We start from the raw sequence: 20,108 nt of genomic DNA on the forward strand, positions 1-20,108 counted from the left end.
CTGACACCACCCCAACCCTTGTCCCGTCCTGCTGGAGCCGGCGGTGCTGAGCCCGTGGGGTGGATACTGGAGCAGCTGTGCATGGATCCAGATCTGCTCAGGGCATGGCTTGCTTTTGCCCCATGTTATCTTGTGTCCCAGAGGGCAAGCGGCCCCTGCAAGTCCAGCACAAAAGCAGCCACTGGGGTATCTCCACAGAGATGCTGCAGTGTGGCTCCGGTCCAAGCACCTGTAGAGCAGTGTGTGGGGAGCTGCTGTCCTCGGGGAACTAAGTGGGGGGTCCTTGTGTTTCCTTTTTGTCCTCCACCATCAGGGGAGCCGATCGTGGTTGACTTTGGGGGCCCAGAGCTCATCTCTGCAGGCGGGAGGCTGATGTCCATTGAGAAGGTGCGGATGGCGGATGAGGGATCATACACCTGCGAGTGCAGCAATGCCGCTGGCCATAGCAGCCAAGAGCACCGTCTGGAGGTGCACGGTGAGCCAGGCAGGGGCTGGGCGAGGCGGTGGCACCCAGCTCCTCTCCCCTTTGCCAGCAGGGTGCAGCCCTCATGCTTCACCTCCAAGCAGGCCATGTTGGGCTCGGGGTGTAACCTCTGCCAGCTGCAGCTCCGCACTGATGACGAAAGGCAGCTGTGACCTGCAAAATTCGGTGCTGCCCTGGTAAGGAGCCAGCGCAGTTCCAGGGGGACTGTCTCTGGCCCTAGGTAATGGGAAGATGTTAGCGTTTCGAAGACAACGGGTGAGCACTGAAGCTCACCCCTGAAGCCCGATTGCCCCTGTGCCTGGCAAAGCTAGTTGCCTGGGCTTGTCGGTTCAGTTCAGTTGCTCCCTGCAGCCAATAGTCTCCTGTATGAGACCCAGAAGGACCTCAAACCTGCCAGGTCCAACGGCTGTGTCTGCCCTGTGTTCCTCTCCCTGCAGCACCGCCGAAGATCAAAGGTGGCAGCAGGGAAGGGCCAGAGAAGACCTCTGTGGTCAGAGGTGGTGAGAGGAGGCTGGAGTGTGAGGCCACGGGAACACCACCACCGACAGTGACCTGGGTGAAGGACGGGCAGCCCGTGGTGAATGGGGAGGGGCTTCTCCTTCAAGACCGTGGGCGGACGCTGCATATTCAGGAGGCACAAGTCGCCCACGCGGGACGCTACACCTGCCTAGCAGAGAATGCAATGGGACAAGCGGAGAGAGAGTTTGATCTTGCGGTGTATGGTATGGACGTGCTGCTGTTTCTGGGGTCGTGGAGGAGATGAGCATGACAGTAGGGGGCTCAGGGCTGTTGTTATGTCCTGGCAACGCCACTAGGTATTTGCTAGGCCAGTAGATGTGAAGTAGCAAAGGTCCTTGAATGGGAAAAGGCTGAGTCTCATAAGCTCCAAGTGTGCTGATTGCACTGGCTGCCCCATCAGTCAATGGTGGGAGGTTTAAAATCACGAGGCAGGGTGGGACAGCAAGGAGCCAAGCCACATGTTTTCCACGGACCCGTGGTAGACTCCATGGGCCAGCATGTGTTAGAGTGAGGCTGGAAGCAGTCGAGCTATCCGGGGGAGTGTGGAGAATCTGACTGGCCGTGTGCACTTGTTGCACCTATAAATGCACCCTCGGAGGTGCAAATAATTTGTGTTCTTATACGGTGACGGGCTCTGTGGTGCACAGTGACTTGCTCTGGGTCTGGGCTTTGCAGCTGCCGGAGATGCAATAAGGTTTTCTGAGTACATCTCTTTGGGGCCTCATGGGGTCTGACCTGATCACTCGAGGGCAGGGACAGGCTGGATATCTGAGGTGACCCCTTTGCTCTTGCCGTGCTGCCGTGGAGACCGTGAACGAAGCCTCCTCTCTCTTGTCTCTCTAGTTCCCCCAGAGCTGGTTATGGGAATGGACTCGGTGACCAATGTCACTGTCCCTTTGCACGCCCCCCTGATGCTGATCTGCGAGGCCTCTGGCATCCCGCCCCCAGCAGCCACCTGGCTCTGGGAGGATGCACCTGTCATCCCCGGGGAGCGGATACACCTGCTCTCAGGTGAGCAGTAAGGAACGTGGTACTGGTCAGTCAGTCACCCCTGTTGAGTTCGCCCTTCTGGGATAGCTACAGCAGAATTGCTTTGTCTCCGTGTAGACCGGCCATAGAGAGAGTTGCAGCCTAGGCTTGTGTTGGGGGCTGGAGTATTACAACCAGGCGTGATGGGTCTTGGCAATCTCAACTGGCCACATTTCCGAAAGAAATAGTGGAGGATGCCTGAGAGCAGCCACGTGCAGATAGATTTGCCATCCAGTCAGGAGGAGGAAGTGGTGCTCCGCACTCCCTAACCTGGCTGTAACGCGGCGGGGGCCGGAGAGCACGCTGGTCCATGTTGACCCCTCCCACGGGTTCATGTGACGGTGGGGGGTACCGATGCCATGGTGCTCGTGAGCATCCCTCCAGGTGCTCTCTGAGCATTGCTAGGGCAGGACAGATGAATCGGGATTTGGTCACCCCGATGTTGCCTATATGTTCTTTGCCTTTCACTTCCAGGTGGCTGGGCTCTGAGGCTGACCCACACGCAAGCCCAAGACGGCGGTCTCTATTCCTGCCTGGCTAGCAATGCAGCTGGGGAAGCCAGGAAGGATTTCAGCGTGGAGGTCCTAGGTAAGGACAGACCCAGGAATCTGGTTCATGGTCCTAGGATCCGTTTCCTGTTCTTTCCATCCTTTCAACCTCAGTTTTTCTACGGGGCTACAAAGGGGGATTCTGCACCTTCCCTAAATCCCACACACAGAGTTGGGGTTTTGCAATGCGGCCATTTATGTGCTGCGTTCCTGGAGTCCTCTGCTCTCTAACACCCGAGGCGACTCTTTAGGAGGCAGTCGCTTGTTGTGCTCGGTTCAGCTGGACTTGTGGCGAGAGAACCACCCTGCCTCCCATGCTCGCTTTGTCTTTCTAGTTCCTCCCAGCATTGAGAACGAGGACAAAGAGGAGAGCGTTAAAGTGCCCGAGGGTCAGTCTGTCAACTGGTCCTGCATTGCTACAGGTGAGTGGCGCTGGGCTGGAAAAAAGCAAGAGGTGGTTTTATTTACAGAGCCCCTGGAGGATAATTGAGAGGTAGAGACTAGATAATACCATTCATGCGAGACAGCCAACCTCAGTTCTTCACGGCTGGGGCAGAGCGAGCAACCAGCTAGTGGTGTGTGTACCTGGATCACTCATTTCCATGAGCTTTGGTTCAGCCGTGTCATTGCGGTGGGTCAGGGCAGCTGAGGAGTTATTGCTGAATTGGGTCTGGAGGGTGCTTTGGGTGGCGGGAGGGCCCACTGGTGGTAGACCCTGTTCCTGTATTGAGTTTTCCTTTCTCTGGATGGCTCATGTAACATCCCAGTGCTTGAGGCTGCCTCCTTAAGTGCCCCTGGAGATCCTGATGGAAAGCTTCAGAGCTGTGCCCCAGCCTCTGCCTCCTCCGCAGGCTCCAAAGCACGGGGCTGCCTGGCTCCAGAAGTGCTGTGCACACAGCAGAAATCTCGTGCTGAGGCTGAGTTGTGCTTTTTCACCAGTTTTCCCTTTCAACCTACAGGCAATCCTAAGCCAAAGATCACTTGGCTAAAAGATGCCCACCCTTTGCTCCCTGGGGAACCCTACTACATCTCACCAGATGGATCGGTGCTGCAGATAAACCAAGCCCCACCTGCCAGCGCTGGCTACTATACCTGCGTGGCCTCCAACTCTGTGGGTGATAAAACCAAGCACTATATGCTCGGCGTTCTAGGTAGGCAGGGAGCTGGAAAGGCCGTGGCCGTTTTCAGAAGGGGTACTTGATTGCAAGATGTTGCTACTGCTTTGGGCCTCTTTTATGGTCCGATCCAGGGAGGTGCCGAGCACTTGCAGTTCCTAGTGGGGAGGACAGTCGGTGATTACCTTGCCTATATCCCAGATGCAGCTAGGCTTGGAGTGACTGTATTTATCTGATAGCTGTTGGCTAGGGTTTCCATGACCACTAGTGTCATGGAAACTAGAGCTACCTCCAGAATTGCTTTGTAAAGCACCTGTCCGATGCCAAGTGTGCTCAGGGTCTAGGAGATGCTGCCTGGTCAGCGGTCAGCTCTGCAGAGCTGAGCTCGTTGCATGCTGTGGTACGTGGCGGGAGGCACCGGATCACTCCAGCTGTGATGGGGAACACATGTCAGTCTCAGAAAAAGGACGGGGGTCTCTTCTTTCTTTCCATAGTTAGACCCACCTTTCCTGGGGCAAGCCTTGAGGACACCATTGAAGATGTTACCGTAGTCATCCATAACCCCGTATCCCTGATCTGTGAGGCCCTGGCCTATCCTGCCCCTACCATCACCTGGCTGAAGGATGGGACTCATCTCCAAGCCTCTACAAATGTCCAGTTTCTCTCTGGTAATTTTTGCTAACATTGTACAGCCCCCTTGTGCGCGGTTGCTTGCACCCTGGGCAGAGAGATGCAGGGATGGAGGATCAGTCCCAGAGCCTCTCCCGGGCGTAGGTGTGGATCTGATTGCATGACCAGAGTTTCTAGGGTGGGGGAAAGTGGAGGTCTTAGACCCTGTGCCACCACGTACGGGTCTGTGCAGGTCGGCTGGGTCTTCTGAGGAAGCCGCCCCGCTGCTGCCCAGGTGGAGGAAGATCTGTAGCCCTGGGAGTGCTAGTCCAGATGATTCACCTCCCTGTTTCTCAGTGTGGGGATGGAGGGCTGCTCTCAGTATCTTCATGGGACTTTTCTCATTCCCTGCCCAGGTGGCCACGGGCTCCAGATTCTGAATGCCCTGGAAGAGGACGCGGGCAGATACACCTGTGTTGTCACCAATGAGGTTGGGGAGGCCAGGAAGAGCTTTGCAGTGAGGGTCCTCGGTTCGTAACAAGCTCCATCCTCAAGTGCTTTGCCAAAGACCATTAAAGAGGCATCCCGCTCCCCTTTGATCGCTGCTTAGCTCCAACCTGTTTCACAACTGGGGTGCCCTTAGATGTATGCAGGGGGTGTGAAGGGCCCACAGCTCTTTTTAGAATAATGTTTCAGCCCAAAACAGAGTCCCTGCATGTTGCAAGCGCTAGATGTTCTTGGGGTAAGCTTTCTGCTTGCCCCCTCCCCTTCCCTGGGCAGTGCTGTTGCTGCCACACGTTTGCTTTATGGACATGCTGAGATCGCTCCTTTATAGTCCCTAGCAATGTCTGGCTGCTCCCCGGTCTCTTGCCTGCACTGTAGAGCCAGCTGGCTGCATGCCATGGTCTTATGGTTGTATCTACCCTCAGACCTCAGCCGGTTGTAAAGAGCTCCCTGCTATGGCACAGGCAGGGTACAGTACTGGCACTGCTCAGGGCGTGTTTAGCCTTGAGTTGTCTGCTCTGCCCTGTTTGCCCCGAGTTGGGGATTTCTGTGGCACCTGCCAGCTGTTGTGCATCCTTGTCAAAGCGGTGGCACTGAGTAGCAGGCATGCCCAGGAAAAAGGAGACCACTGCCACCTTGTCCTCATTGTACTTGTGTCTTGTGGCTCCTAGTTCCACCTTGGATTGCCAAGGATGACCACTCGGGGGAATACGCCATGGAGGAGGTGAAGACCAAGGTCAACAGCACCGTGACATTGGAGTGCAAGACCTGGGCTGTACCCAAGCCAACCATACAGTGGTTCAAGGACGGGCAGGTGGGGCTGCGAAGGAACAGACGGGGGACTGCTGGGGAGGGGTGGATGCCTGCCAGAAACAACAGGAGGGGACCCAAGGCCAGGAGCACTGGAACTGCTTTGCATTGGGCCCTTCGTGTTGCAGGGCAGAGGACTCCACAAGGGCCTTATTGCAGCGCATCCCAGGCAGCTCTCCTCATCCCATCAGGCTTCTGGTGGAAAGAGAAGACAAAGGGCCACGGGATACGCAGCCGGGTGGTCCTTCCCAGAGCGGGGAGCTGCTCTGCAGCTGGGTGCTCTGAGTTGCTGTAACTCTGCCTGGGCACCAAGGGGTGAATAAACCCGAGGTCGCAGGGAAGGGATAATCCTTGGATCTGCAGTTTATTTTAATTCAGATTCATAATTGTGTCCTGAACTGCATGAAATAACGTGGTTTGACTGAAAGCCCAGGGCTAACTGGGGAGAGAAGAGCCATTTGCAGCCAGTTGGGAAGGGAAGGGGCCTGTTTTAAGGTTTGGGGTCTGGATTTTCTTTCTGGACGCTGCATTTTTTCAGCAGCTGTCTCAAGGCTGTAGGGGTGTTTTAACTTTCCTCTTCTCTTGCCGTGTGGGGTGGGGTATCTCCTCACCAGCTCCTGGGGAGGGACTCGCACCTCCAGACTCTCAGTGATGGGCAGATTATACAGATCAGCTCCGCCGGTGTCTCTGATGCTGGGCGCTATACCTGCATTGCTACCAACCCGGTAGGCGAAGACAGCAAGGACTTTGCTGTGCACGTTCAAGGTGGGTGGCTCCTCACAGAACAAGGCTGTCTGGGCTGAGCGGTCCCAGGTAGAGGGCCAAGCCTCCTGCTACAGGGGAAGGCAAACTCCCACCCACCTCTGTGGGCACCCCCAGCGCAGGGGTGCTGCAGGTTGGGGTGGGTGGGTGCTTTGGAGGGCTGGGCAAGGCAGGGCGCTGTGCCACCAGCGCTGCAGCCCCAGGATCCTGTCCTGCTCGGGCTGTCCATGTCCTCTGCCAGGTCCTTCCACCAGCATGGCACTGATGGCTGAGGCCGTGTCTTTCCCAGTGCCCCCACTGTTCCAGAAGCAGGGCAATGCCAATGCGGCCTTTGAGATCCGGTACCGGGAGGAAGACTGGGACGGCGAGGTGACGGAGCACCGGCAGGTGGTGGTCAACTCCCCAGCCTCCCTCTACTGCGACACAAATGCCATCCCACCCCCCACGCTCACCTGGTCCAAGGATGGAGAGCCCCTCTCCACTGTGGAAGGGGCCGTGATGCTGCTAGGTAATGAGTTTGTCTTGCTGACACGACTTCAGTGAGAGCTTCTTTTAGCCGCTCAGCAACTACTGGGGTTTCCGGGTAGAGAAAGTACCGCGAGGAATCCAGGTGTGCCAGGGGTTCCAGCTGTGTCGATGTGAATCCCGTGGGCTGTGGCTCTCCCCTCCACTTCTCTGTGTGGACAGGGGTCCAGGTGTATCCCAGTGATGCGCCTCTGCTGTGTTTGAATGGATGTGCCAGGTGCAAACCCAGGGCACTTGTTGGGCTGGGGGATGCTCTGGATGAAACACCTCTGCCCTGCTGGTACTTCAGGGGCGTGCTGCCACTCTGGCAACCTCAGTCACCTGAATGACCACAGCAGGAGCTGTGCGCAGAGTGGCGACAGACACGGGACCCCATTCCTCCAGTGATCTCCCTGCCCGGCCGTGTGGCCTTTTTAAATGGCCCTCTCCTCCCTTGTAAAAATCCGCTTAATTGCTATATAGTATTGAGTGCTATATAGTTTGCTCTATAGCTTGAGTGCTATATGGAGGCCACATACAGATGGAGGTAGCTTGCGTAGTGGTTCACTGGCTCATGCCCAGAGCTGTTGGCTGTCAGGGGAGGTATTAGCAGGGCCTGACAGTGCAAGGGAGCATGGACCATCACTGGCATAGAGGGCATGGCCATGCATGGAGGATGCCAGCCCATAGAGCAGCTTCGCTCTCACTAGAAGGCTGCCAGTATAGCATCTCTCTCTGCCCCTTCCCCCAATCCCACCCTGTCTCTCTGTCGTGCAGCAGGTGGACGCGTCCTGCAGATCCCCGCGGCCACGGCAGAGGATAGTGGGAGATACACGTGTGAGGCGGCCAACGAGGCAGGCGAGGACCGCTTGCACTATGAGCTGACAGTGCTGAGTGAGTACCAGGGTGGCACCTGGCGATGATGTCCATAGTCCAGGTGACTTCAAAGAGGTGGTTATTATTGGCTCTGGGTGCAGGGAGGAAGAGGTGAGAAGCATGGACTCAAAGTAATCATAGGGAGCAGACCCGGCAGGTCCCCGGTGGCTTAGTTCATGGGACTTCTTGCAGGGATTCCCTTCAAGGGAATTCAAGCCCTTTCCCAACTGGACAACAACATCCTGTCCCCATTTCCAGTTACTTTCTAGGCTGTGTGTTAGGAGCACAGGCCTGGATCATGGGCTTAGTTGCCTGCGAGAGGCAGAGGAGCTGAGGCTGGAGCCAGTGGCTGACGCATGGGGGATGCTGCCTGGTGGGGAGTGAGAGCCAGGTGTGGGGAGATGGTTTGTCTGTCCCGTGCTGGGGGCACCTCCAGCCTCGGTGCCTCAGGTACAGACATGGAGCAAATGTGCGCTCTCCCCCTGTGATGCTTCCTCCACGTGGCCGAGTTCCCTGAACCTGAGCGGACACAAGCTGGTCACACAGTCTAAGAGCAGGGTATCTTGGGGTCTCCTCCTGGCTCTGTGCTAGAGCAGGGGGGCACCTTGCTGTCACTGCCAGTACCCAAGGGAGATGGCATATCTGCAGTGTGCTCATGGTGAGGAGTGAGGTGGGTTAAGGCTGAGCGATAAGGGAGCGCGTGGGCAAGGAGGGATGTCGCTGGCTGCGCTTGATTGAGACTAACAACTCCTTTCTCCCATGGGGAGGAAGAGCTAATGGTAGGACTGAGAGCTGAGAGTTTCACGACTAACTGGTTCTGCTTGTCCCCTCTGCCCCAGCTCCCCCCGTTATCCAGGGGACCACAGAGGAGCTGGTGGAAGAGGTGACAGCACTGGCTAACAGCACGGCTCACCTGAAGTGTGAGGCCAGTGGGAACCCATCACCCACCATGTCCTGGTTCCAGAACAACCTTCCCCTCGATGCCGGGCCACGGCACCAGATCCTGGAAGATGGCCAGCTCCTTTGGGTGAGCTGCATGCTGAGAGGGTGGTACCAGAAAATAGCCACCAGGAGAGGAGTCCAGGCCCCTTCATTTCCCTACCAAAGCCACTTCTCTTACAAGTGAGAGGGAGGGACTGCTCTGATCTTGCCTGCTGCCATGCAAGGGGTAGTGGGCAACAGCTCAGTTGAGTGTGTTGGCCCATGTCTGGGCTTCCTGCAGGCTCCAACCATGGGCACGGTGGCCATCCTGCATTGTCCGGCAAGCTGACCTCTCTGCTCTCTGCTTTTCCTTGGCAGGTGGCTGCAGCACAGGTGAAAGACGCTGGCAACTACATGTGTGTGGCAAAGAATCAGGCAGGCTCTGCAGAGAAACTCTTTGCTCTCGTGGTTCAAGGTGAGCCGTTAGTGTGGACCCTTCAGCCCTGCCAGTCCTCCAATAATTAATCCGTGCAGCCATCAAATCTCTCGCCGCACCCAGTGAGGTTGTTTATAGCCATTGGTTCATCCTTGCCTTGATATGCAGGGAGGGACATTTTAAATACTCTGTTACATTTTCCCTTTGGTCTTGGGGGGCTCAGTCCCACCAAGGATAGTGGGAGCCAATCCAGAAAGCATCAGCACGATCATCGATAGCAGCGTCTCCCTCATTTGTGACGTCCAGTCGCATCCTGCCCCTGAGATCACCTGGTACAAGGACGGTCATGCCCTGCTGCCCAGCGAGGAGGTCTCCATCATCCCAGGTGTGTAAAGCTGGGCAGGTGAGAGCCCAGACTGGTTCATAAGGCAAAGCCCTTCCCAACAGGGCAGGGTAGGGCAGGGTAGGGCAGGCTGCTGCTGCTCAGGGGCAGGCTGCATTTCTTAACATATTTAACTGCCCTGGTATCTGACGCAGCATGTGAAGAGCTTCAGGCTGGGATTTTCCAAGGAGTGTCTGAATCCCTAAGGCTCCTTTGAGCATCTCAGCCCCAAACTCACCAAGTGGAGAGAGACCTATACCGACCGGCAGTGGAGGAGGTTCTCCTATCACTGTACACTTAGAAGAATAAGCCACCGCTTCCTTAGGCACTTATTTGTAGGTGGCCTCTGGGCTCTGGCCTGCAAGGGCTCTGTCGCTGGGATCCCCCCTTGAGTGCTGCAACAAGTGGCTGAACATATCAAGCACTGGGATCATAAAGGAAATTTTTATTACCAATCGAGTGCTGTGTGGAGAATGGGCTGCTGGGTGGATGTGGCCAAACACAAACCTCAGGGCCTAGTGACAGGAAGAGGCAGTCAGTGAGCCCCTCTCTGCTAGCCTTCCCTTTTTCCAGGCTCTCAGATCCTACAGATCCCCCAAGCCCAGGTGTCCAGCGCGGGGGAGTACACGTGCGTGGCACTGAATGCTGCTGGCAGAGATGAGAAGCGGTTCCTTCTCAGCATTCATGGTAAGCAAGGCGTTCCCAGCCTCTGGACCCAGGCTGCCTGGTGCACCATCAGCCAGCCTCTTCCCCTCAGCTTTCCAGAAGAGCCAAACCTACAGTTTAGAAACCAGAGTCCCTAGTGTCACGTATGGATCTTCAGCCTCCAGCCTGCCTCCTTGCAGACTCATCGGCTCACGGTACAACATGGGGTGGGCCAGTAGCAGTCTCGGTGTTGGTGCTCCCCTGGGAGAGAAATTTCTCTGTTCATGAGTCGATACTGATGGTGTTTCCAGGTTCTGAAGTGCCCTCTCTGGGAAAGTGGAGATCAAAGCTATAGGAAGTCATGGGATCAGCTTGATGGGGTATTTTCTAATTACTGAGGCTGTACACAAAGAGCTACACCTAGTTGCTAGTGTAGAAGCAGGGTCCTTTGGGAGGTGACCTCAGTGCTGGCATATCTGTTTCAGCGCTATGCTCTACGAGTGATGCTCCATGTGTCTTTGACATATCCCTATGGAGAAGAATGTCATAGGGCCTGCGTTGGTGTCCCTGCTTGCACCAGCCTGCCATGGGATAAGTGCACAACTTGCACATGGGTGGATGTACCTGGAAGCCTTCTGGAAACTGGCTCTGTGTTTCTCCTCCCACCATAGCTTTTGTTTGCATGCTTTATACACTGGAAGAGCTCGTGCAGGTGATGGAGAAGGTGCTATTCAGGGACACGTGTGTTTCCATGAAGGGTTTGGTATCTGCATTTTCTGTGGGTGTGGATGACTTCCAGGGAGCTCTGACTGACCCCATGGAAAGGCTGATTCCTTCTGTAGGAAATGTCGTTCCTCACCTGCCAGCAGTACCAGCTCCTCTTGTCTGTGTGTCCCTTTCCAAGTGCCTCCCACCATCAGGCAGCCCCCCGAAGGCCTGCAGGATGTCGTGGTGGTGCGTGTTGGAGAGACTGCAGTTCTGCAATGCGAGACCGATGCTCAGCCGGAGCCTGTGGTCACCTGGTACAAGAATGGGCACCAGCTGGGCCTTGGGAATGGTGCTCGGACCCTGCAGAAGGGGCAAAGGCTGGAGATAGAGAATGCCCAGGTAAGGCCGGGCTGCGCCTAGGGAGCCTTTTCCTCTCAGTTGGGCTCCACGTGCAAGATGCCGACCTCTGCCTCCTCCCCCAGGTGTCGGATAAAGGGCTCTACAGCTGCAAGGCCACCAATGTGGCTGGAGAGGCAGAGCAGGCCTTTGTGCTGGCCGTCCAAGGTAAGGCCTCAGAGAGAGGGCCTGCTCCCTCCCGTCCCAGCTGAGAGCTGGCACTGGGGCCGCAAAGGGGAGGCAGGTTGGGATGGAGGTCAAGCAGCAGATTTGGGGTGGCCGACAGGACAGTAGCTGCATCGTGCATCAGGCCTGTGTCTAGTGGCTCCAGCCCAAGCAGAGGGAGTTAACTTGTCCCCAGAGCTTGCCAGCAAGGGGAAGCATAGGGAAAGCGTTGGGCATTGTCCACCTAAGCTCTGCACTGATGGGCGGATTCCTGGCTCTGTTGCTGTATGTGGCACTGGAGCAGTCACCTCCACCACTGTGCCTCAGTTTCCCCACCCACGCAATAATCCCATCTTGGGGTGTAAAGCCAAGGGGGCCCTATATGAGTTTCTGTGTGTGAGCTGTTAGTGCTTGTGCTGTGTGAACGGGAGCCTGGGCACACCCCAGTGGTGCCTGGTGACCCGCAGCCCTCATGGTATTGACTCCCTGTTTTGCTCCCAGTTCCCCCGAGCATTGAGAACCCACAGCAGGAGACCATTGACGGTGCTGCAGGGAACCTCCTCATCCTCACCTGCAATGCAGTCGGCGTGCCTCCTCCGGCCATCACCTGGTTGAAGGACAGGTCCCCGCTTGGTATGGGAGCAGTGCCTGGTGGATGCAGTGGGAAGGATGGGTCTTAAACACAGTGCGTGCAGCAAGGTCTTCTCAAGGGCAGGGGGTGGCACCTGTGCTTCCCAGCTGCGGCATCAGCTCTGGCTCTAACCTTGAGCCAGTCTTTGAACAACACCATGCCTCAGTGTCCTCATTTCCAAACTGGGGATGTTGTAGTTTCCAGACTCATAGTGGGTGAGTTCTTCCTGTGAAGTGATCTGAGGTCTGTGGCAGGACGTCGGTCTCAGAAAGCTACAAGTCCCTGTGGGCACGTCTACATGTGATGCTTTAATGCACATTCACCTAAGTTAATGCTTATTAGAAATGGTGACTATAGGCTATTCACACCTAAATTTGATACCTACAAATGCTGGTATTGACTTTAGGAGCAAATAGTTAAAGCACATGAATGCACATGTAGACGTGTTAAAGTGCATTAATGCCGTGTATGTGGACTGACTTGGGACTAATTTTAGTCCCAAGTCAGTCCACATACGCAGAATTAATGCGCTTTAATACCTGCACATGTAGAAGCCTGCCTAAAGCCTCTTAATACGCATTAAGCTCATGCACATTAAATTTCGGTGTGCTTAAATGCATGTATAGACATGCCTTGTATAATATGAATGCAGGCACCATTCACATGACCTGGTCCTGCTTAGGTTTGCCTCGGCCTTGCTAGGGTTTCTGCTGGCTCTTCTGGATGCTTCTGGACTGGGTGATTTATTCCCCAGGGGCAGTGCTTTGAGTTCAAGGCCTGACGGGGTTGTCTTCCCCCTTCAGAGAGCAGCGCCGAGTGGGGCGTGGTGTCCCGAGGGGGACAGCTCCAGATCAGCTCCCTGCAGCTGTTCCACGAGGGCCGTTACACCTGCCTGGCGCAGAGCCTGGATGCGGAGGCACGCAAGGATTTCATTGTGTCCGTGCAAGGTTGGTCTGGCAGGGCTGGGTGGATGCATGGGTTGCTCCGTAGGCATCAGGGCAGTGTGGGGTCAGTGGTCTTGGCCTCCTCAGCATGTGGGGGGTTGCAAAGAGAGCTGGTAAGTTTGCACCTCTCCAGTCGCATTCTTTGCTCCATCCAGTGGCACCAAGAATCCTGGGGGCAGGTGTCCCCAGCGAGCACAGTGTCCCGGAGGGCCGAGGGGTGAGACTGGACTGTGAGGCGAAGGGACAGCCAGAGCCAGAGATCACGTGGCTGAAGGATGGGAGGCCGCTGGAGCTGCATGGTGCCCCTCGCCTGTGGTAGGCCCGGTGATGGGGCAGGTGGGGCCTGGCTGGGCACTGATGCACGTGCCACTCCAGTGGCCAGTTCCAGCCAGGCTGAAGCCTGCTGCTGGGGCTGTTTTAGCTCTAGGGAGCTTGTGCATTAGATGCAGAGAAGCCCAGGTTGACTGCCTTTGTGTGGGTGGGTCATGGGGGATACCCCGACTCACTGAGCCTCCCATCTGCCTGTGTACAGGCTGTCTCCTGATGGGAGCTCTCTGCTCCTGGAGGGCTTGCAGGCCTCTGACTCGGGGGCATACACCTGCCTGGCTCAGAGCAGTGCTGGCGAGGACACCAAACTCCACACACTGACTGTCCTGGGTGAGTGATGCATCCCCATGGTGCTGGTAGGGGGAGGGAGCGAGTGTGCATCAGGCCATGAAATCCCAGCTTCTGGCTTTGTGGCAGAAGCCCCCACCCCTGCCCAGGACCCTCGTCCCCTCTACTACCTCCCAGCTGGGGGCTCAGGGGACGGAGAGGGGAGGTCTGTGTATCCACATGAAAAATGTCTCCTTCCTGCCCCCCCAGTGCCCCCTTCCATTGAGAGAGGCACCAATGACTCCACGGTCCTGAGCAGCATCCCCCTGGGGCTGGTTACCATGGAGTGCCCGGCCAGGGGCTCCCCTCCCTTGCAGATCAGCTGGCTGAAGGATGGCCTGCCTCTCCCGCTGTCCCACCGGGTGAGCCTGCTGTCCGCAGGGCGAGCCCTCAGGTGAGAATGCAGAGGCCCAAGGCACCTTCTGCAGGCATAGCTCAGCTTCTCAAGTCTCTATAAGAAGTTTTCCCCCAGCTCAGCTTCATGCCAGTTGCCTGCCTGGCTCTCGCTGCCCTATTCTGGAGTTGGTGGACTTGTAAACTCCCAGGGGCCTAATCTGCAGAGGTGCTGAGCACCCAGCACTAAGCCCAGCTGGGGCTTGGTGCTTGGCAGAAGCCATTGCCTGCCGTGTTGCATGGGAGTGGCTTCTCCAGGCCTGGGGCTGTGTTGTGAATTGATCCCAGCCTCCCTGTGTGGGGACAGGGTCTCCCAGGTGCAGGTCTCGGATGGGGGAATCTACACCTGCGTTGCCTCCAGCCCGGCGGGGGTGGCCGAGCAGAGCTTCATTCTCCAGATACAGGGTACGAAGGGACCTGACCCTGCAACTGGGGAGAGCAGAGCTGGGAAGGGGCCAAGATGGAGCAAAACACCAAGGGAGTGGTTTGCCAACCAGAAAGAGGGTGGAGGGGGACTGGGGAAATGGAGGAGAGAGGGGGCTTGCATGGAAGAAAAGGGCAGGAGGTGGAAGAGAGACATGGGGAGGGAGGAGCAGGTTGGCTGCAGATCAGAGGATAGGGAAGGTGGGGTCTTGGCTGCGGGAGGGGAAATGCTTCATGCGGGGGACCCGCCATCACCTGGACAATGAAGGTCCTTTCCAGCCTGACTTCTCTCTGGCTGGGCCATGACAGGAAAGCTGGATGGAGCAGCAGGGCTCTGTCTGCTCCTATTCAGAGGGCATAGGAGGAAGGGTGCATGGCAGGAGCAGTCCCAGGACAGGCTGCCAGCGGCCTGCCAGGGGTGGTGTGCTGGCGGTCGTATGGGGACTGTCAGTCCCCTGTGCAGAGCAACGTGCCATCCTGAGCAGGCCGTTCGGATGCAGGCCCCCGGCCAGGCCACCCACCGCATAAGCTAGAGAGTCCTTGGACACTGCCCCGGCTCCAGAGACCAGTCTGCTGTGGCTGGGTCCGTCCTACTGGACTTTCCAGCCTGCAGACACACGGCAGTAGTAGGCAGCAGGCGGCTTATCTGGGAGGAGATCCCATGTCTGTGCGGACACCGGGCAAAGCCTTCCCCACCCCCAGGAACAGACCCTGGTTGCTTCTGGTCCCCCCAGTTCCACCAGTCCTGGAGCCCTCCGAGAGCAGCGAGGACCTGACAGCAACCCAGGGCACAACGGTGACCTTCACCTGTGAAGCCAGGGGCTCGCCGTTCCCTACCCTGTCCTGGCTGAAGGACAGCGAGCCCTTGAGCTGGCAAAGCAACCTGGTCCCCAGCCTCCAGGGCACGCAGCTGTCCCTGGAGGCGGTACAGCCGAAGGACTCGGGCGTGTACTCGTGCGCTGCCGTAAACGAGGCCGGCGAGGCCAGCAGACACTTCCACCTCTCTGTCATGGGTGCGTGCTCTGGCTTTCCCCGGGGAAAACAGGGAAAGGGTGGGGTGTGGGCCCTCGGCATGGCTGATTTGGGTGAATAGGCTGGAGGAAGGGGATGGTGAAGAGGCTGCTCCGGTTGGTGCGGGCATGAGCGGGGGCCCAGGTGGGGCTGGGGATAGCCACAAGGATAAATATGATGGCACAACTCTTCCCTGAGGCGTTTCTCATGGCGGATGCCCGACATCCCCAGACTGCTGCAATGGACTGGGCATGTCACCAGCCCTCGTGTGCCTTACAGAGCCTCCGCGGATCCAGGATTCAGCCCAGCCCACCGAAGTGACGGCCGCTGTGGGCAACCCGCTAGAACTGCCCTGCGCGGCGGCTGGGGTCCCGGTGCCCAGCCTCACCTGGGAGAAAGACGGTCGGCCCCTCGCGAGGTCTGGCTCTGTGCCTGGGAACGGGAGCGCCCTCCGTGTAGACAGCGTGCAGGTGGGGGCTCCTCGTCTTCTTCCTCGCATCTCCCTCCTTCCCTGCCTTGGGTTTCACCTTAGCTTCCCTTCCCTCCTGGCCTTTCTCAGGCGGACGATGCTGGCTTGTACACCTGCCTGGCGGTGAGTCCCGCAGGCGAGGACAGCAGGACCTTCCGGGTCAAGATCCAAGGTACTGTGAATAGGTGCAGGCCCGTAGCTGTGGCAGGGGGCAGCCGTGGAGCTAGGCTGCTTTTGCAAATGCCTTCCTACCCCTGGCGGGAGGGGCTTGGATGCCCAGCAGAGCTGCATGGGTGTCTAGTGGCACCAGGCAGTTTGGCTTACCCTGCTGGCTGCCCCATGCCCAGAGCAGTGGTGGAGGGCTGTGGCATTTCCTGGCTGGCATACGGGGACGCCCATGCCATGGGGGCACCTGCTTCCTGGTGCTCCAACTTCCTCCTGGGCAGGATTTGCCTTCAGCCCGTTCCTGACCCCTTGGCCTGTTCCAGCAGCGCCACCTCCCTTCGTGGGCGAGACGCGCTCCCTGACGGCGCTGGCTAATGGGCGGCTCATCCTGGAATGCCCTGCAGATGCCAGCCCTCCTTCCCGTATCGAGTGGCACCGAGAAGGATCCCTGCTGCAGGTGCGTGGCTGTGGCAGAGGTCAGCCTGCTGTTGCATGGACCACACTGGGCTCTGTGCATTGAGGGGGCTGGAGCAAGGTGCTGGAGTCTCGGCAACATGTCCAGGACATCCCAGTCCTCATCCAGCATCAGTGGGTTGTGTCTGGGCGGGTAATCCCAGCCATGCCAATGACAGCCCTTGGCGTGCTGCTGAGGGAGCATCTCTGGGTGCTGCTAGGAGGATGCCCGCATGCAGTTCCTGGCCGAGGGGCGCTTCCTCCAGATTGAGGCCGTGGCAGTGCCCGATGGGGGGGAATATAGCTGCACCTGGAGCAACGATCTGGGGACAACCAGCCTGCGCTTCCAGGTGGAGATCCACGGTGAGCAGAGCACCGGCAGTGCCTGGGCTCCGGCTCAGTTGGTGACAGTCACCGCCGCTCACAGGAGCCAAGGGAACCGGCTGCCTTTAAGAGCTGCAAGCACGAGTGCTGGGCATGGCATCTCCTTACCGTGCAGGGGTTGGCAGTACTGACGTAGCCTCGGACTATGTGGTGCCCCTCTCTGAGCTCAGTGGGATGCTCCATGTTATGGGGTTGTGTTCATGAGCAGGAGCCCCAAGGGGCAAGTGGGTGGTAGGGCTGGGCAGGGTTAGGGTACAGCTATGAGAGCTTGCCAAGCTGGCCGGAGGGGTTGAGCTCAGCGCCTCAGGTATTCCCCATTTCGTTTTATGCTTCTTCCTTCCCTCTGTGCTGGAAGTTGCACCCAGCTAATGGGAACACACACGCACTGGAAAGGGGGTGCCCAGGGCTTGGTCTTGGGCATTGTTGTGAGAGCCCCATCTCACCACCTTGTGCTCCCTCCTCTTGCTCTTCCTTTGCGTCCTACCCCGCGATGATGTTGCAGTCCCCCCTGTGATAAAGCCAGGTCCTTTGACGGTCAGTGCGTCCGACAACCGGTCAGCTGTGCTGCCTTGCCAGGCGGAGGGGTGGCCCCGGCCCCAGGTGACGTGGAGGAAGGATGGCCTGCTCCTGCCCCCAGATAGCAGCCCGAGGTACAAGAACTGCTGCCTCCCTGGTTGAACCTGCTGCGTGAAGGCAGGCACTTGCCCTCTGCTTTGTAACACAGCAGCTGCCTTGCAGTTCAGCTGTTTGAGTTGCCAGGCCCCTTGTAAATGGATGGGGATAGAGCCTAGCCTCACTGCTGTTCCCCAGCGAGGGGCACTGAGGGGCATCCCCCGTGGGCAGTGGCTGTGTTGTGGGCATCCCCGGGCTCCCGGGGTCCGACCCCTCTCTGTGAGGCAGAGAGCTCCAAAGGAGACCCACGTTACAGTGTCTGCTTCAGGGCCAAGTGCCCTCCTTGCCCCTCTTCTCGGGTTTAAATCTGCCGTGGTCAGTCGGTGAAGCATTTGGTCCCCCGGTGCCCTGACAGGGCTCTCCCTCCCTCTTCTCAGGCTGGAAATCCTGCCAGATGGCTCCCTAAGAATAGACCCAGTTCAAGCCTGGGACTCAGGTTATTACCTCTGTGTAGCGTCCAGCCCTTCTGGGTCCGACCGACGGGGCCTGGACTTCAAAGTCTTGGGTAAGTGGAGGGCTGGGAGGAAGGGGACTGACTGGGGAATGCTGCGTGACCCCCACGGCCCAGCCTGCTGGGGTCAAGTGCAGCCAGACGCGCTGACCTCGGTTGCATCCTGCTCTGGGGAACAGCTACTCGTGTTCCCATACCTCCTCGCATTTGCTCACAGTGGGTTACATTGCCTCTAGTCTGTGTGCTGCTGGGCTGGCCTGGCCTGAGTTCGCTCTCATTTTTTGAGCGATGTTCCCTCGAACTCCCCTCCCGTCAACCCCGTGGCCTGCGCTCGGTGGCTGAATCTATGGCGCCTGTCTCTGCTTCCCTGCAGTCCCTCCTGCCATTGCTCCGGGGCCCTCCAACCTCACGCTCACAGCTCACCGCCAAGCCTCCCTTGCCTGTGAAGCTACTGGATTCCCTGAGCCCCAAGTGACCTGGAGGAGGAACGGCCAGCCTTTGAACTTGAACCTTCCTCAGAGCCCTTACAGGTACCAGGCTGCCCTGGCCGTGGGCTGGGCAGGTGGGGCGGGGCAGGGAAAGCCTGGTGCTGTGCTCATTTCCTTTGCAAAGGCCATCTGTTTCTGCCGCTGTTTTGTGCGCCTGACGTCATCCTTCTGCCGTCCGAGCCTGGCTCCCTCGCGCCGTGGAGCAGGCCCCCAGCTCTGTTGGCTTTGTATTTGGGGCAGGGCAGGAAGAGGCCCCTGAGGTCAAGCCCCAGGCCAAGCTCTGCAGTTCAGGGTCGAGCTCTGCCAGTGACTCCCCCTCCTCTCCCGCTGTCTGTCCCAGGTTGCTGTCCTCGGGGTCTCTGCTGATCGCCAGCCCCAGCCTCCGGGACACGGCGCAGTTTGAGTGTGTCGTGACAAACCCGGTGGGAGAGGATCGCAGGCTCTTCAGCGTCTCTGTGCAGGGTGAGTAGCTCTGGGGAATGCATTTGGCAGGGCCGTCCCTAGGGTGCGGCGAATTGGGGCGACTGCCTCAGGCTCTGCACTTTGGGGGGGCCCGTGGAGCCGGGTGGAGAGGCCACAGTGCATCCTGGCAGCTCAGCTCATCTCCGCTTTCACAGGGGTACCAGGCTGATTTGCCCCAGGCCCTGTACCCCGCAGGGTCGGCTCTGGCAGTCAGCCTCCCTGGGGGGCTTTCCCCTCCCTCCCATCACCCTGGGATCATGCTCCAGCCCCTCCTGTCCCTGAAAGCCCAACCTTGGCAGTGGCATCAGGGCATAACGGAGGTGCTGTGTAATCCAGGACACCTGCCTGGGGGTTGCAAATCAGTGCAGAGGGTGCTGGTCCCACGTTGGCTTTTCGTGGCACATCCTTGGCTTGCACCTGTCGCTTTCAGTCCCTCCCACGATCGCTGATGACCGGACAGACTTCACGGCCATCAAGATGTCCCCAGCCATTCTGACCTGCTACACCACTGGGGTGCCGGCACCGGCTGTGTCCTGGAGCAAAGATGGGGCCCAGCTGGGAAACCGAGGCAGCGGCTACCGCATCTTGCCCACGGGTAACGTGGATGGCTGGGCACATGTATGTGCCCGTGGAGAGGGAGGGCAGCATGGTTCCTACCTAAGGAGCCAGTCACTCTGTCCCCTGCTGCCCCTTTGGTGACCGGCTGTTCCTGTGTTCCCAGGGGCTTTGGAGATCAACCAGGCAATGCCCGTTCATGCTGGGCGCTATACCTGCACGGCAAGAAATGCTGCTGGCATGGCACACAAGCACGTCCTGCTTGAGGTGCAAGGTACCTAGGGGCATGGTGGGCTGGGGGAGGAGGATGAGGGCACCAGCCCCAGAGAAGCATGGATGATGGAGGAGCCCTGGCTCCTGGCCTGCAGTAGAGCACCCCATCTACCAGGGGTGACTTCAGGGCAGGAGAATAAGCTGGCTTGTTCTTTAGCAGTAGCCGGGGAACTGCCCAGGGGGGCTGTGGAAGCTGTGGCAGGAGCCAGGCCATGCTCCATGTGGGTGATGCCCCTGGTGTCCTGTCATGGCCAAGGGGAGAAGGAC

General features: G+C 58.1%; 1 protein-coding gene across 1 annotated transcript in view; it reads left to right on the forward strand.

Moving 5' to 3' along the window:
- HMCN2 (hemicentin 2) overlaps positions 1-20,108 on the forward strand; it is a 121,404-nt gene that overhangs the window by 76,584 nt on the left and 24,712 nt on the right. Inside the window, exons 47-81 of the mRNA XM_019510296.1 lie at positions 314-475; positions 922-1,206; positions 1,847-2,014; positions 2,507-2,620; positions 2,916-3,002; positions 3,540-3,731; positions 4,190-4,363; positions 4,721-4,834; positions 5,480-5,622; positions 6,233-6,383; positions 6,670-6,888; positions 7,662-7,778; positions 8,600-8,787; positions 9,060-9,156; positions 9,341-9,502; positions 10,073-10,186; positions 11,049-11,251; positions 11,335-11,416; positions 11,915-12,046; positions 12,848-12,991; positions 13,144-13,303; positions 13,521-13,645; positions 13,853-14,036; positions 14,343-14,440; positions 15,193-15,471; positions 15,749-15,939; positions 16,029-16,110; positions 16,430-16,560; positions 16,778-16,919; positions 17,443-17,590; positions 17,990-18,117; positions 18,437-18,593; positions 18,892-19,013; positions 19,444-19,608; positions 19,735-19,842. Coding sequence (XP_019365841.1) covers positions 314-475; positions 922-1,206; positions 1,847-2,014; positions 2,507-2,620; positions 2,916-3,002; positions 3,540-3,731; positions 4,190-4,363; positions 4,721-4,834; positions 5,480-5,622; positions 6,233-6,383; positions 6,670-6,888; positions 7,662-7,778; positions 8,600-8,787; positions 9,060-9,156; positions 9,341-9,502; positions 10,073-10,186; positions 11,049-11,251; positions 11,335-11,416; positions 11,915-12,046; positions 12,848-12,991; positions 13,144-13,303; positions 13,521-13,645; positions 13,853-14,036; positions 14,343-14,440; positions 15,193-15,471; positions 15,749-15,939; positions 16,029-16,110; positions 16,430-16,560; positions 16,778-16,919; positions 17,443-17,590; positions 17,990-18,117; positions 18,437-18,593; positions 18,892-19,013; positions 19,444-19,608; positions 19,735-19,842 — 5,268 coding nt within the window. The remainder of the gene's footprint in view (positions 1-313; positions 476-921; positions 1,207-1,846; positions 2,015-2,506; positions 2,621-2,915; positions 3,003-3,539; positions 3,732-4,189; positions 4,364-4,720; positions 4,835-5,479; positions 5,623-6,232; positions 6,384-6,669; positions 6,889-7,661; positions 7,779-8,599; positions 8,788-9,059; positions 9,157-9,340; positions 9,503-10,072; positions 10,187-11,048; positions 11,252-11,334; positions 11,417-11,914; positions 12,047-12,847; positions 12,992-13,143; positions 13,304-13,520; positions 13,646-13,852; positions 14,037-14,342; positions 14,441-15,192; positions 15,472-15,748; positions 15,940-16,028; positions 16,111-16,429; positions 16,561-16,777; positions 16,920-17,442; positions 17,591-17,989; positions 18,118-18,436; positions 18,594-18,891; positions 19,014-19,443; positions 19,609-19,734; positions 19,843-20,108) is intronic.

The sequence above is a fragment of the Gavialis gangeticus genome, unplaced genomic scaffold (genome assembly GCF_001723915.1).
Source record: "Gavialis gangeticus isolate Ggan-Ray unplaced genomic scaffold, GavGan_comp1, whole genome shotgun sequence".
Classification (NCBI taxonomy): Eukaryota; Metazoa; Chordata; order Crocodylia; family Gavialidae; genus Gavialis; species Gavialis gangeticus.